The sequence below is a fragment of the Culex quinquefasciatus genome, chromosome 2, assembly GCF_015732765.1.
Source record: "Culex quinquefasciatus strain JHB chromosome 2, VPISU_Cqui_1.0_pri_paternal, whole genome shotgun sequence".
Lineage (NCBI taxonomy): Eukaryota > Metazoa > Arthropoda > Insecta > Diptera > Culicidae > Culex > Culex quinquefasciatus.
Genome location: NC_051862.1, coordinates 179,473,184 through 179,488,857, shown reverse-complemented (window position 1 = coordinate 179,488,857; position 15,674 = coordinate 179,473,184). Strand labels below are relative to the sequence as shown.

The 15,674-nt window shown below is 36.6% G+C and overlaps 2 protein-coding genes across 5 annotated transcripts in view; one reads left to right on the top strand and one right to left on the bottom strand.

Annotated features, from left to right (window-relative positions):
* LOC119766424 (calphotin-like) overlaps window positions 1–6,835 on the bottom strand; it is a 40,014-nt gene extending 33,179 nt beyond the window's left edge. Inside the window, exons 1-2 of the mRNA XM_038250960.1 lie at window positions 6,800–6,835; window positions 5,854–6,204 (exon numbers count right to left, since the gene is read on the bottom strand). The gene's annotated coding sequence lies outside the window, so the exon portion shown is untranslated. The remainder of the gene's footprint in view (window positions 1–5,853; window positions 6,205–6,799) is intronic.
* LOC6036991 (cysteine-rich with EGF-like domain protein 2) lies at window positions 553–14,225 on the top strand. Of its 4 annotated transcripts, none has more exons than XM_038251756.1 (5): window positions 553–698; window positions 824–1,650; window positions 1,707–1,802; window positions 13,960–14,061; window positions 14,123–14,225. In XM_038251756.1, the coding sequence occupies exons 2-4, from the start codon at window positions 840–842 to the stop codon at window positions 14,049–14,051; spliced, it is 999 nt and encodes a 332-aa protein (XP_038107684.1). In that variant the 5' UTR covers window positions 553–698; window positions 824–839; the 3' UTR covers window positions 14,052–14,061; window positions 14,123–14,225. The 4 variants fall into 4 exon arrangements, with proteins under 4 accessions (XP_038107684.1, XP_038107683.1, XP_038107681.1 ...); XM_038251755.1 differs by having other exon boundaries at window positions 13,957–14,061; XM_038251753.1 differs by lacking the exons at window positions 13,960–14,061; window positions 14,123–14,225 and adding an exon at window positions 13,212–13,905.
* The last annotated feature ends 1,449 nt before the right edge of the window (window positions 14,226–15,674 follow it).

Below are 15,674 nucleotides of genomic sequence, written 5' to 3'. Positions count from 1 at the left end.
AATAAACAAACCATCCACATTAACGACCCCCGGGTCTTTTTTGTGGTCTCTATTGCAAGTTTCTGCTCGAACCTAGGAGTCCGAAGGCTTGAATGGGGAGGGCACCCAAACCTCTTTCTACTCCAAGGAACCTTCCACCCCAGTGTTTGAACTGACGACCTTTGGATTGCGAGTCCAACCGCTGCCAGCGATTCCACCGGAGTAGGCTTGGTTTGATGTGTTGTTTGTACTTATGGCATGGAGACCACTCCTACACCTGGAATGACTTAACGGCCTAACAACCAAGGCCTTAAATTCCTTAATTCTAAATTTCTAAATTTAAATCCTAAATTCTTAAATTCTTAAATTCTTAAATTCTTAAATTCTTAAATTCTTAAATTCCTAAATTCATTTTTTTTTAATTCTGTGAAAAGCTTAATCAAAAAAACATGATCGGTAATAATTTTGAAAGTTTTCATCAACTTCCCTCAACCGTGCACGAGTTTTCCTGCCCCGTTCTGTCGCATCTCTTTCACAGTGGGCGCAAAGAACACGTCAGTTTTCCCAATCAGCTGTCAGCGCGCGGCGACCTTTGACTGTGTGCGTGTACTTTTGTTGTCTTTTCCGCTGCCGAAACAGAATTTTTGCAAACTTTTCTCGCAGGAAATTAATTTTCTTCGCTTTTTACCGGTTTCATGAATTAAAAGTGCTTCTCGAAGGTGAGTTATTGGCGTTCAGATGATTTCAAGTGCTTTGCGATTCGGAATTGTTTGATTTTGGTTGAAAGTAGCTTTTTATGGCGAGTTTCGGTTTTGCACTGACGTGTTATTGATTTTGCCAGCAGGATCCGCGCGTCAGGAATGAGGAGGACGGTGCTGTCGGTTCTTTTGTTGGTGTCCGCCGCTGTGGTCGGTGCCGATGTGCCGTCGGGTGTGCCGACCAACGTTAAGAAGGAACGCCAGCGGGCGGAGAAGCTTCCTCCGTGCAAGGCATGCACGGTGCTGGTGAATTCGTTCCGCGAGGGCATGAAGCGGACGGAACGGTCCAAGCATGAGGGTGGAGATGCCGCCTGGGAGGAGGAACGGCTGGGTAGTTACAAAACCAGCGAGCTGCGGTTGATTGAAATTCAGGAACGGCTCTGTCAAGACGTGGGCCGGGGCGAGGACCAGTGCCATCAGCTGGCGGAGGATTACGAGTCGCGGATCGAAGAGTGGTGGAAGCAGCACCAGAACGACCACCCCGATCTGCACCGGTGGCTTTGTGTGGACGAGGCGCAGGTTTGCTGCCCGGATGGGTTCTTCGGGCCGACCTGCGAGCCGTGTCCAAGCTGCTTCGGCAATGGAAAGTGCAAGGGAAACGGAACGCGCAAGGGCAACGGAAAGTGCTCCTGCGATGAAGGCTACGACGGCGAAAACTGTGACCGCTGCGGGCCGGAACATTACGAGGCCTTTCGCGACTCAGAGAAGCTGCTCTGCGCAAAGTGCCATAAGGCTTGCGCCGCCGGAGGTTGCACCGGAGCGGGACCGAATGCTTGTCGCGTTTGCCGGACGGGCTGGGTTATGGACAGCCAGCGAGGTGGATGCACGGATATTGATGAGTGCGTCACGGCGGCCAACACCTGCACTAAGCAGCAGTTTTGCGTAAACAACGAGGGTTCGTTTAGTTGTTTGGGTAAGTTTGGGGGAGAACCTGCTTAGTTGATGAATCTAATCGCTATGCTTTTACAGATTGTGATAAATCGTGCGACGAGTGCGACGGAGACGGGCCGGATATGTGCAAAAAGTGTGCGGAGAACTTCGAGCTGCGGGACGGGCTGTGTACTGGTAAGTGTTTGCTGAATTTTAAAATATTTTTTTTTGTTTTTACACTGTAGCATTTTTGAGTTTGTTTGCTCGTTTTATGTTTGCCTCAAACAAATCTTTTGCATGATTCCTCTTAGCTGCGCACATTTGCCTTGGCTGTTTAGGTTAATATAATAAAAATATTTGATTTTTGTATGGATTTGATTACTATATAAATCGTACGTACCTCACTTTTTGAGGTTGTTAACAATAAAATAATCGAAGTTTGATAACGATAACGATAATTCTATTGTTATCGTTATTTCGATTAGTTCAATCTGCGATAATCTTATCGCCAATAAAGGACGATAACTCATTTTTAAAATCTTTTTAACATTGCCTTAATCTATCATTTCATGTTAAATTTCTAATGCCTTCACTACAAATATTTTTTTTTATAATTTGGTAAGTTTCAAAGCATAAATACTAAAAAAAAAATTAAAAATAACTTCGACATAAGTTTTTGAAAAAATTTGAGCCTTATTTTTTCTAAAATAATAAATTTTTCATAATTTGCAAAGCGAACTTTTGTTCACTTTTATTAGAGTTTTTTTTTTTGTAAAAAACGTTGTTTCACACTCAAATTTTCACAAAATACTGTATTTTTCGATAATACTCAAATTTTTATGATTTGAAATATTGGTATCACATTCAGCAAAATTTTATACGCTTTTTCACTTTTATTAGAGTTTTATTGTTAGTTAATCAAAATTTCACTAAATACCGATTTAAAACAAAAACGCAAGTTTTCATAGTTTCCAATATAGATATCAAACGATAAAAAATGTTGCATGCCTTGTTGCATGCTTCTTCGCTGTTTTAGAAATTTGTTTTAATGAAATACTTTTAGCTTAGCTTAGCTTAGCTTGGTTGACCGTACTCTAGCCGAGCATAAAGCTCGCAAAAGCTAGGTTGGCGCCGATAAGGAAAATAAATGCGTCAGGAATGTGCCGAATGACACATTACCATTCATTTTTCCTTTTGGTCGACTCCTCACGATCAACGGGGGAGGTGGGTGGGATTTGATGATTGGATACCCTATAGAGATGCCTAAGAACTTAGACGACCTCCAAGATATCCGGATTTGGAAGGGAAAAGGTTTTGATGGGATACTTCACCGACGAATGAAGTAATGGGAGAGCAGAATATAAATGGCAATGCAATAATTGAAAATGATAAATTACCTTGAAACACTGCTGAAAAAAAAAAATCAATATTAAATGTAAAAAATAAACCATTTTGAAAAGGATATTTGACTGCTTGAACATCCCTTCTATCGGAATATTTGACGAGTGGGATGTTTGTTCCGTGCGCCAATTCTTTTGTCGATCATCTATCAGCGAATGTAGATCTTAACAGTTTTTTCCTTTCCTGAATTAATTTGCCTATCACAAAACCAGTTCTACTAGAAAACTTTGAGCAGAGCAAGTCGTGCACTCCATCTATTTTTTTGTCACATACACCGGTATTTCTTTTCTTCAAAGCTAAGCTCAAAATTCACAACCATTTTAATTCTAAACTTTTATGATCATCTTGTTTCACAACATCCAACAACGCATTGAAATATTTTCACTTTATAATTCAATTGAACAGGTCACACTGCCAGATGCTAGCGATGACTTTTTTCCACAAAAGCTGAGAAACACACAGCTCCTCACTCTCCGTCCCGCTGCCGACCACCCAAAACTGACAGCCACTACACATTCTCTTTTCTTCTTTCGAATCAAAACAAAACGAGCAAAACGATAAAAGCTTTCACCATGGCCGGAACAAAAAAGCTTTCATCGTTTGACGTTTGCGAATCAGGAACACTTGAAAGTGAATCAATGACATGTGTGGAGTAATAACAACACCAAAAAGAAGAATATCCTGGTTTAAAATAGTTGAAAAACAGTTTTTTTTCAATAAAAATCACAAACAATCATAACACTCGCGCTGCGGGGTCTATTGGCAAACTTTTGAGCATATTTTCAAAACATTTAAAGCAATATTACAACAAAAAAATCAACGAAGAATCGAGAGCGCGTTTACGGACGAACTAGCTGCTAATCCACAGACAACCGGACTTACCTAAACAAAAATTTGTTAATTTGCTCTACACAAAAATATCAAAATATTTTACGAATATCAAAATATTTTTCGAAATAGGTACAAAACATGTTCAAAATTTAGTTTAAATTTATCTCATAGTAGCCTTAGAAGTCTCACATCTACTTCCCCGCGAAGACTCCATCTTTTTTTTTTTTCTTCATAACTTATTTTTATTAGGTCCTTTTAGGTGCTGTGACCAGGTTAGGACCGAGGATCAATAGTAGACTCCATCTTTGCGATGACCATCGAAACGCCCAATAATGCTCCAACCATCAATCCTTGATTAGCCTCGAATGCAAAGTCTGATTGCTCGCCATCGCCTTATCGGCTCACAAAGCAAAACACGCCAAACGCGCTTAGGTCACCCGAATTTCAGCGCGTTGTACAACAACAACAGCCTCATATGAATTACGATCCGCTCCCAAAGGTTTCCAATTATCAGCGCGCAGCAGATAACAACTCCGCCGCGGCGGCCACACTCTGCGCTCGAGCTCGCCAGAAATTAAATCCATCAAAAATTACTCAACCATCGCTCACAGCCACGGCGGCGGTGCGGCGGCACTTCCTCGAACAACATCAGCAACTTGTTCAACTAGATTCCGAACAAAACTTGGACGCTGCATGGCACATATTGAATTTCTAGTCTGTTTCGTCGGCACAATTGGACGGTAGTCTCGCTGCGCACCACCACCTGCAAATCTCTTCAAGTTCCTCAATTTAGCAGCCCGAGTAGTAGCGAGATACCGTTCGGTGCGCGGTTTCCCTTTTCGGACATCCGCTCAAAACCACACGACGATGGATCAACATACTCTCTTCGGTACACCTAAAAGCTGAAGCTGTCGAAGAAGCAGGTGCGGCTCCACGAGGAAACGAAATCCACGTTGATTGTTACTAACTTTCTCGAGTCTCTTCACGTTTATACGTATGGGTCGTCGCCGTTTGGTGGAAGTGCGAATTTTACGGGCACGACAACTTTGTTGTTGCGTTCGTCGACGCAGCTTATCTCCACGTCCCAAGCGTCTCGAGACAACGATGAGGAAGATGATGGAGCTGTTGCAAGCTTTTAACACGCGCACGCTGCCTCAAGAGCGTGAAATTCAATCCATTTTGGAGCAGCTATCGCCACAGCGAGTCGGTCGGGTTTCCACTGCTTGCGTGGGAGTTGAGGTTGGTCATGCCCGGAATGTTGAGTAATCTTGATTCGTTCGACGCACACTCCATTGTCGAGATGTCTACGTTTCACTGAACTCTCTGGTCTGAAGTTGTTGTTGTATCAATCTGCTGATGTCATGAGCGATAATCCGGTTTAAAGTGCATCCAAAAGCGATCATCTACGCGGTCTCTCGGAATCTTGGGTAAACATGGTCGATCACAATCAGCTTGACGAGTAGTGCACTCTTCAGCTCGTGCCATATGTGCATACCGTCTCAGCTGGAGATGGAATCTACACTTCCATGAAAAGATGCTTCCTGGTTACGTCAAACTCCATTGGCGTTTTGTTGGACAGTGTCCACTGTACGCTTGTTAAACATTGCCTCTTGTTGACCATTTCTAGATCGCTGTTGAAAAGTTGAGACTCGCCAAAAATGTATATTTTGGCTACTTCTGTCAACCGTACGCTTCTGTTCCCCTAAACAGTCACCACCAGCGCCGTTATGTTCGCAGGTGTCAACCTTCAGATGATTTCGTGTTAGCGTGCCTTTCTTTAGGAAGAAAATCGAATCACCCTCTTCCATGCAACTGTAAGAAAGGCTCCATCTCGTCTCTAGGTGATTTGAATCGCGGTTTTAATTACAGTTTATATTTGTCCTAAAAACCTCCATGGTGGCGTCGTACAAGTACTACACTATGAGAGAGGATTTACAACTTGAGAAGAAGTAAACGGATACTATTCGGAGCAGAGAAAAAGGGTATAAAATGACACGAATTACCCACACACTACCACGGAACCGCACTCACACCACAATACGTCTAGTAAAACAATACGGGAAAAGCGCATTATCGGCTACTGCAGCAGCGTCTACTACTATGCTAGTAGAAAGAATCAGAGAGACACAATACAACAAAAAAGAGTGTGTGTGTAAGAGAGAGAGATAGAGAAGGAAAACAAATACCTGAATTAGTTGGGGCAGAGACGCATGAAATACACCACATTACTTTACTGCCGTACACCACACATGCAAGAGCGGGACACCACTATATAGTAGATATAGGTATTTTTGCGATAGACAGCGGCAGCAGCAGCAGTTGTTGTTGATGGTGATGATGATGTGGTTGTTGTTTTGGTTGTTGTCTTCGGTGGTAAACACGTAAACGCACAAACACGAGGAGGCGAGAGCGAGATAGTATATATATTTATATAGGTTTGTAGAAGATAGAACAGGACACAAAAAAACACTGGCTGGTTGAGATGATAACTTTTTATAGGCTAGAGAGAGAGAAACAGTTTGGATGTGTTGGTGTGTAAGTGGTAGTAGGCTACAAGTAGGCTGATTCGGAGAGAAAGAAGATACCTCTTTTCTCTTTTCAACTTTTCAGACGTTTACGTCGCCGACTTCGATTTCGTGTTACTCAAACTGGGAAAAATATTCCAAACTTTTAATTTGTTTCACCAGTTCACTGTATCAACAAAACAATAGAAATTCCGGATTGCACAAAAGCTAGACCTGCACACACGTACCCACACTGACAAAGCCAGACGTTCAAACAACACACGCGAACGCGACAACGCCTTCTTCGATCAATGTGTGTGTGTGCAGACACACAACACAGTTTTTTCCTGGTCTTCTGTCAAACAACTTTTTTTTTTCTTCTCAAATTTCCACCTTTTCCCCTTTTGGAAAATCACTAATTTTCAAAAAAGGGAAAAACAAATTCCTACAACACACCTTTTTTCCTACCGAAATGCCACGCACACACACACACAGACGTACCCACTTACGCGCACTACAGAGTATAAAAAAATAGTAGGAGACTTGGGAACACACGAGAGCGACCAGCGGAAAAATCGCACGATCTTCTCCAACGCTCAGACGCAGACTCATTTGTTTTAATGAAATACTTTTGTTTACAAAATACTGCATGTTTTTAATGTTTTAGAGTTTTTTTAGTCAGTACTAATTTTTTTACAAAACAACGTATTTGCTGAAAATACTCTCTAACAAATTTAGAGATGTTCAAGGCTCTGGATGGTACCATTCCAGGTCGGCTATTTGGCGGCCATTTTTGTTTTATTCAAAATTCAAATCTTGATTCAAAAGTTTTCAATCAAAAAATGGGTTTCTTTGTGTTGTTTGTAAAAGCATTTTACATATCGTGATTGTTTTTTTCATTTCAATTTACTATTTCTGAACTCTGAATTCAGAACCATCATTGACAGTCATTGCCCCGAGAGTGAAGGACACCTTCTATGACCTTAATAACTTTATTGCAAATTATGAAAATTGAAGTATTTTCAAACAACACGTTATTTTGTGAAAGTTTTAGGTTTTTCATTTTAAAGTACAGTAAAAATTCATGGATTTGTTATGGGTGCACAAAATTTTTGAATCTTTTGATACCCATATTGCAAATTTTGGTAATTTAAGTATTTTCAATAAAATAAAGTATTTTGTGAAAAAAATATTATTTCATTTATAAAAACTCTACAATGGTTTAATAATCGAAAAAATACGGTATTTTGTAAAAACAAATAGTTTTTCATTGAATAAACTCTTAATTGATTAAAATACATGCAAAATTTCGTATCGTTTGATACCCATATTGCAAATTAAAAAAAATTTGGGTTTTAAAAATGGTATTTTTGAAAATTTAAGTGTTTAAAAATAACTCTAATAAAAGTGACAAAATTTCACTTCGTTTCATGCCCATATTGCAAATACTGAACATTTTATTTTATGATGAATAAACGGTATTTTAGGAAAATAGTGGTACAGTACTTGTTCGGTAACTGGGCTGGGCAGAGAACGTAGCCCAGTCACCGAATGCTGCTCGCTAACTGAGCTGAACGAAACATTACGAGGGGACCACCGATGCAAAATATTTTTCTGATGAAACATGAAAATAAAAGTTACTCAAATTAATTTACAATGCTTGCTTTTTATATTTCTTTTATTGTGACTTGAAATTAAATAAATGTTTAATAAAAGTTTTTGTATTTATTGAAATTGATTTTTGAATTCATTAACCCCTCGGTCATTTCGGTTTGTTTTGGTTTTTTGACGTTTATCTGCTTTTTAACTGGGCTACGGCCCAGTTATCGAGCGCCCATTTAAAAAGCAGCCCAGTTAAACAGCGTCCAGTCACCGAACAACTACTGTATTTAACAATAAAACTTTAATAAAAATTAAAAAGCTTATAAAATTTCGCTCCGTTTGATACCCATATTGCAAATTATGCAAATCAACATGATATTGATTGATTAAAAAACTTTTAGATAGATTTAAAAATGAGTTATCTTCCGTTACGTGGTTTGTGATGGTCCCGTAAACAATTTTCCCATCTTTTCGAACATATTTATTTAAAAAAAAACCGGAATAAACACTTTTATTTTGAAAATTAAAAAAGACAATTTGTTTAATTACTTAACTTAACTTAGCTTAACTTAACCTAGAAAAATAAAACGGTGCACTTTAATAAAATTTTACAGGTGGACTTTTAAGCTTAGAACTAATTTTTAACAACGAAATTTTTTTTTTATGTGCATTTAAAAAATATATAGCAGGGGTGCCCAACCTTTTGGCCCTGCGGGCCATGTTTGATTTACCGGAAGCGGTGACGGGCCGGACCATTTTTTAATTATAATTTTTCGCGGCGAAAATAAAAAAAAATCATGTAAACTGCTAAAAAGCTGAAAGAAATGTAAAGGCATCATCTGTAACATTCTTAAACTTTTTCAATTTTTATTTTCAACATAAAAAGTGGCAAAGAACACTCAAGAACGTGGATGGTCAAAATCATTTAAAAAATCTATTTTATTTTTTTTTTACTCGATTCATAAAATTCTGTTCAGTTTTTTAAATGATAATTTTTTTTTGTTTTATTTTTTATTTTCATACTTTGGTCAATGAAAAATTTCAGTTCTATATTACTCAAAACATTGAAATTAAAAAAATCTGATGACGCAACAAACATGTTTAAGTACATTCAGAAGAATATTATCTACCTGAAATATTTTTTTTAGATTAAAAGAAATCCAAAATCATTAAAAATCATGTTTCAATTTAGATTATTTCATTTTATAATGTCACTTAAATGTGATTGATAATAAGTGATTTTTTGAAGTTTACGTTTACGTTACACTGAATACTAATACAAATTGATATTAATTTATCCAAAAATTAGGGACGAAATAGTACGTATTTCTGAAATATTCAATGAAAAAATCTACTTCAATAGATAAATTATTCATAGAATGTTAGAAGTTTATTTTGTTCATTATGATGTAAAATGAAATTATAAATGTTTTGAAATAGTAATAAACAGACTTTAAACTTATGAGTTACAAATATACACGAATTCTTGAACATTAAATATAATAGCTTTGAATTTGCAATGTATTGATTTTTAGACAATTCTTAATAAAAATAATTGGAAAAAAAATTAAGATACTTTTAAAATATTTTTGAAATCATGAAAATTTTATTCTAAGTAAAATCAACAATATTGTACCAATTTTATGCATTAAATAAAAAAAATAATTTTCATCAAGGGTCTTAAGGGCCAGTTATTGAACAATTTTCAGTGTTCGTCGCGGGCCGGACAAAATGGCTTCACGGGACGGAAGGCTATTTAAGACATCAAAAACCTTCTTTTTTTAATCTTTTGAAATAAATATTGGATACCTTTAAACAATTGATTTTCATAATATTTTTTTTATAAATCAAATGATCTTTTCGTTTGTTCGTTTTGAATGAAAAAAATTAAAAACTTTTTTACGCCTACAGAAAAAAAAGTAAATTACAAAAAATAGTTCCGAGAAGTTTTGAGTTACTGCAAAATTGTTTAAAGAATTTGTCTCTTCAAACATTTCTCTTAAAATAAGTGGGATCTTATCAAACTGAATTTTTCATTGAATTTTTTTAAGTAAATCAGTTAAATACTGACAATTAGATAAATCAACAATGATAAAAAATTAAAAAAAGGATCTTGGTTATAAAAAATATTTTTGTTGAGATTTCGATTATTTTTCAAAGATAATTGATAGTCTGAATCAAAATTATGAGCTTCCATTTTTTGAAGTATTTTTTAGGAATTTGTTGTTAAGTTTCTGTATTTACAAAAATTGCCAATAGCTTGTTTTTTTTTTAATTTTAGTTTTTTTTTGTTGAGTGATCACCCTAACTTTGGCTCCAAATTTGACACTTTGTGTCTACAAAAATAAATAGAAACATGAAAAATAGTGCGTCCAACCCGAGAAATCCCGGGAATTTTCAAAAAACTAAAATAAATATATGTTGTCCTGGTTCTGTTAAACAAACATTTAGTGATGTAAACTGCCGTTCTACGCATAATTGTCCCATGTTCGAAAAAGTGCAACTGAGAAAAACGCGATTGAAATTTTTCGACCGATTTCTGTGTTTCTACGCATAATTGTCCCGTGGGTTCCTCTTAGCCCTATGTGTCCCTAATCGCCCCAGTTAGCTGTTTATCACTCTTATTTGTGATTCTCTTGTCATACAACAGGAAAACAAGGCATAATGCTTAGTAAAACTAATTTTTCCGTATAAGAAAATACTTGGTGGGACAATTATGCGTAGAAGTGTAACCACAGAGTAATCCAGAGGGAGCACTGGCATTTGATTTATGGTTGCGTTACGCGGTACATCGTGGTACATCCCCCCTTCAGCAAAACTTTCGGTTGTCGTAACGCACGAGGCAAACTGACATTTGAGCGTTACTTTTTTCAAGCGTTCAGATCTAAGAGCTCTTAGGTTCTGATGACTTTTCTATAAGCTGTCAATTTTTTTCACAATTTCAAAATCAACAATGTGAATTTTCTGATGGCTCTAAAATGAATCAGAAAGAATGCATGCGGAAATTTCAGCGCGTTGGCTGTGTTTGAAGAAGATTTATGGAGCTGTTGCGGTTCTCCAGTGCGTTGAAGTCGGAACATTCAGTTTACCGTTGTGACCGAACCCTTTGTCGGGGACAAAAAAAGCAGATTGTCGAATTTACCTTTTTAATATTTCTAATTAATTTCTTTGGGGAGTAACGGACCATACAAGAAATATATGTGTCGATGGAAGCTTTTTGCTTTTAATATACTTTAGTTTATAATCCTCATACTGGGCTGAATTGAAGCATTGACCCAGTGCCTGCAGATTCCACCGTTGACGTTCATGGCCACCTGGTTGAAGTACGAATAGGCCCTTTGCTGTCAGGATGGAAGCAACATCCAACAGTCCTAGCACAATTTTAGTCGACTATTTTGGTTCGGCTGAGCTGGTTCAACGGGGATGTTGATTCATTGTAAACTTCAGCGTTATGAGGAGGATTAAATGACCCTTTGGGCGTACGGCTCTGATTAAAAAGTTCATCACGAAGATCCCAAAAACTTCACTTGAGGTGGTCGTCTTCTAACTGTTGCTAGAAGTTTACAGCTCCTCAAGTTAAATGTACTAAAGAAACATTGACAATTTTAAAATCCATGTCATTCCATGCTCAGCACTTGTCAAAACAAACAAATAGAAAAAAAACCTGAGTTTACTATGATGAAAATATTCATCAGGAAACGCATAACGCAGCTACGATACCAAAGGGTAAACTCGTAACGCAGCCACAAAATTCGATGACTTTCGTTCGGACTGCGTCCTCTGGATTACTCTGTGGTGTAACGATGGGACAAACAGACTTGGTGTTGTTTTTGATGAGTTTCCGAACAAAGTACCAGATTTTATGTGTTTTTCTTAAAGTACACATCAGACTATACTTAAAAATGTCATAAAATGAAAATCGTCCAAAACTGACATGGGACAATTATGCGTAGATCGGCAGTAAAGGTCTTTTATTCATTAAAAAAAAAAAATGTTTTTTTTTTTTATATTAGGGTGACAATAAAAAAAATCGACATCAGGGATACCTTCTGAGCGTCTGACTCGATTCCTTGGGCAAAAATAAGTAACTGTGCCAATTTTGAGCCAAATCGGTTAAGGTTTAAGGGCCGCTTTAGACCGTTGAAGTTGGGAAAAAAATCTTTTCATACAAAAACGTCTTCTTCTTCTTCTTCGCTTATAGCACTTCAGGGTCAACTCGGATCGTTTTGCGGTCTTTGACGAAGTTGTTTATCCTACAATTTCACATAAGAATCTCGTACTTTTAACACACACACATTTAACCTCACTTTTTGGTGGATTTTTGATTTTTTTTTTTACTTTTCCCGATACATTTTTGCGATTTTTTCCCTTCAAGCTGCAACTGTCGATAGCAACCCTTAAACCTTAACCAATTTGGCTCAAAATTGGCACAGTTATTTATTTTTACCTAAAAAATCAAGCTTGGTGGATTCTCATGAGATTTTCCAAAATTTTAAATTTTTCTTGTCACCCTAGTGTTATATCTAGTAGATATTATCTACGTATATGAATGGTTTTTCAATTTGAAAAAAAAAATCTTCTGGGAATCTGTACAATATGACAAACTTAGACAGCATTGAGCAATATTTTTTTAATCAGTGTTTAAATATTTCTGATTTATTTTGGTTAAAACAGAAACAGATCTTTAAAATTAGTAAACCGATTTTCAAATTCAAGAAACTGAGTTCTGAACTTGTACAATAAATAAATATTACTGTTTGAAAGCTTTTCTATTCATATTAACGGTCTGCCTGCTTTTTTCTTTATATTCCACAATAATGTAACAGAAAAATCAGGCTTGGAATCCAGACTGTTAAAAAATAAACAAGAGAAAATGATTTATGGGAAGCTAATTTTAATTTGATGTTGATTGGATAAATAATTTTGGTTGATTTAAAATCCAAAGTAAATCACACATTCCAATTTAAAATGATTTTAAGCTACCGTCATTAGGGGTGCTCAGTAGGCCCAACATAGAAACTTTTACCTTACTTCTATTATTTTATTTGCATGATTCTTCTTAGGCGCTAGTAATTAGAATACTCTTTTTTTATTTGCAATATCTCAAATTTAGTAACGTTTTTGAATAGTTTTTAATTCATAAAATAATTTGAATTCGAGCAAAGTAAACATATTTTTTTAATTCTCTTTTCTATCCTCTTTCAATTCGATCAAAATTTCCCTTCCCTTCTACCCTTCACAACCTGTCCCAAAACACCAACCTCAGACACGTCGAGCGAAAAGCGCAACCAGTACGTGACCTTCACGCGGTACATCACGTACGCGGGCCTGTGCATCGCCACCTGCATCGTGCTCCAGAGCTCGACCTGGCTGGCCGCCCTCGTCGGGTTGGCCGTGGCCGTGTACATCTCCGTGTCCGAGTACTGGCTCACCACGAATCCGCAGTCCAGTGCCGGCGGCCTTGGCGCTCCGTCGCCCAAGATTCTGGACGAAATTTTGCAGCAGTAATAGAAGAATGACGAGCATTTCGGAGAGTGAGGGCGAAAAAGCAGTTCTTCCCAGGTTTTATGTTTAAGAGTTTTCCAGTTGTTCTGGTCAGAAAGTCAGGAATTGCAGTGCAGCAGTCAAAATAGTCATGTAGGGTTTGGTAAGTGGGGGAAAAAGTTTTCTAAGATACCAAAAAAAGTTTCATCGATCGACAGTTAGGTAAACAGTAGTATTTGCCATTTTAAATTAAGCACCGACATTTTAAAAGTTCTCTTTTCCGTATGCAATCACACACAATTTTGACGAAAGTACATCCAATAAGCATAATATAAAACAAAAGTATGTGTAATAGCTAAGAGGAATTGTGCAAACTTTAATTTTACAATTTGCGATGGTTGAAATCGGAATGTTACAGCGAAACACATTAACAAATTAAATGCTCATCATTAAATAAAGAAGCCATTCGAAATCGAGAGAAGACAGATTTTTTTTTAATTAATTATTTGTGAAAATGTCCCTTTCAGCTGAATCCAAAGTGAAACAACAACATGATAACAGCAGTGAGGAGAGCGCTGAATCAACGGACGAACAAGAGGACAACCTAAGGGAAGAATTGTAAATGTTTTAAGGTATGTAAATAGCAAATACCATTATTTATTGTTCGAATAACTTTTCACTTGTTTCCTACAGACCTAAAGAGTGTGAACGAATGTTTGCTCGTGTTTGCTGAGTGAGTAGAACAATTTTATTTATTTTCTATGGAATTACAACGGTCAATGACTAGTTCGTTAAATGTTGTCAAGCAAATGATTTTTTGAAAGAAATGCCCTTGCCTGATTCGGCCTAAAATGTTAATTTTCCTGCTTAAAATAATTACATGCCAAATCTTCTACGGATCTTATTTATAAAATGTATTTCCTAGTATCTATATATATATATATATATTTATGATAAAATATTTGGCGTAATCCACAAATGACGTAGCGTTTGTCTAAGGGTTGTGACGATTCATACAAAATTATTGGAAACAAACGAGGAAGAGGGAAGGGAGTATAAAATCTTCGAAAGAATGTTACGACACTTGTGGATGGCGCTTTTTTTTTAATTTACAAATTTCAAAACATTGGCAAAATTATCTTATCAAAATTTAAATTTTCTATAGAAGTCTTTTTTAAGCAATGCCATACAACACCGGTAGCTCGACATAGATTGTAATCTGCTATCTCTTTGAAAATTATTTGGATATTTGAAAAATATAACGAAACATTTGAAAATGTCCAAAATAAGCAATTTCAGCTGCTTGAAAAGATTACTCTGATTCTAAAAATAAGAAAATTTCACTAAAGTTTGATTTTTTACATTTTTTACAATCATACCAAAAGTTTCCTAAATATCGTGATTAAAAAATTGAGGGGTTAAGTTATCCATTTTTATATCAACACAAGCTCTTCCCGGCAAACTTCGTTCTGCCCTTTTTAATTTTCCTGACGTTTCTAACTTGTTTGCTAATTCAGCCTCCTGTGATGTAAATTTGATTTAACGTAACTTTTCCCATACCATCTGCAGATTTTCCGGAATCGGTTCCAGAGTGGCCAAAGTTGTAACTTTTTGGCGTAAGAAACTTTCTTAGACTTAAACGAACCCAACGCAAATTGAAATGATTCGCGTTCGAACAAAACCTTAAAAAAAAAATATATATATGGATTTAAATTTGAGAGGCTACACAGCAAAAAATCCGATGGTAAAACCGCATGCAAAAGCACCCACATCACTTTCTTCAAAAAAAAAAAAAAAAACACTTAATATTACACGCTGCATGTACAATTTTTGTAAAAACAAAAAAAAATGCAACCGACGGGATTCAAACCCAGTACCTACAGTAAGTACTGGCGCCTTAGCCCGCTCGGCCATCAGACCGATAAAATATGGATAGGATAAACGTATATTTGATCTCGACATTTCGGTCAAGTAGGTTTACAATACTGATGGGCTACATATTTCAGGGTGTAATATTACACAGAATTTCATAAAATAATGCAAAACTCATTTTACACTCAGGCCTTTTACACGCAGTAGGATTACTACATTATTTGCTGTGTATATCTCATCAATCACCAGTACTTTCAACAAAGTCTGATAGTGAAAATTGTATGAAATTTACTCAGGTTTTCGAAAAAAAAATCAGAGGTGCTTTTCTTTCATAAAGTAATTATTTTGCCAAAAAAATACTTTTTTCGATATA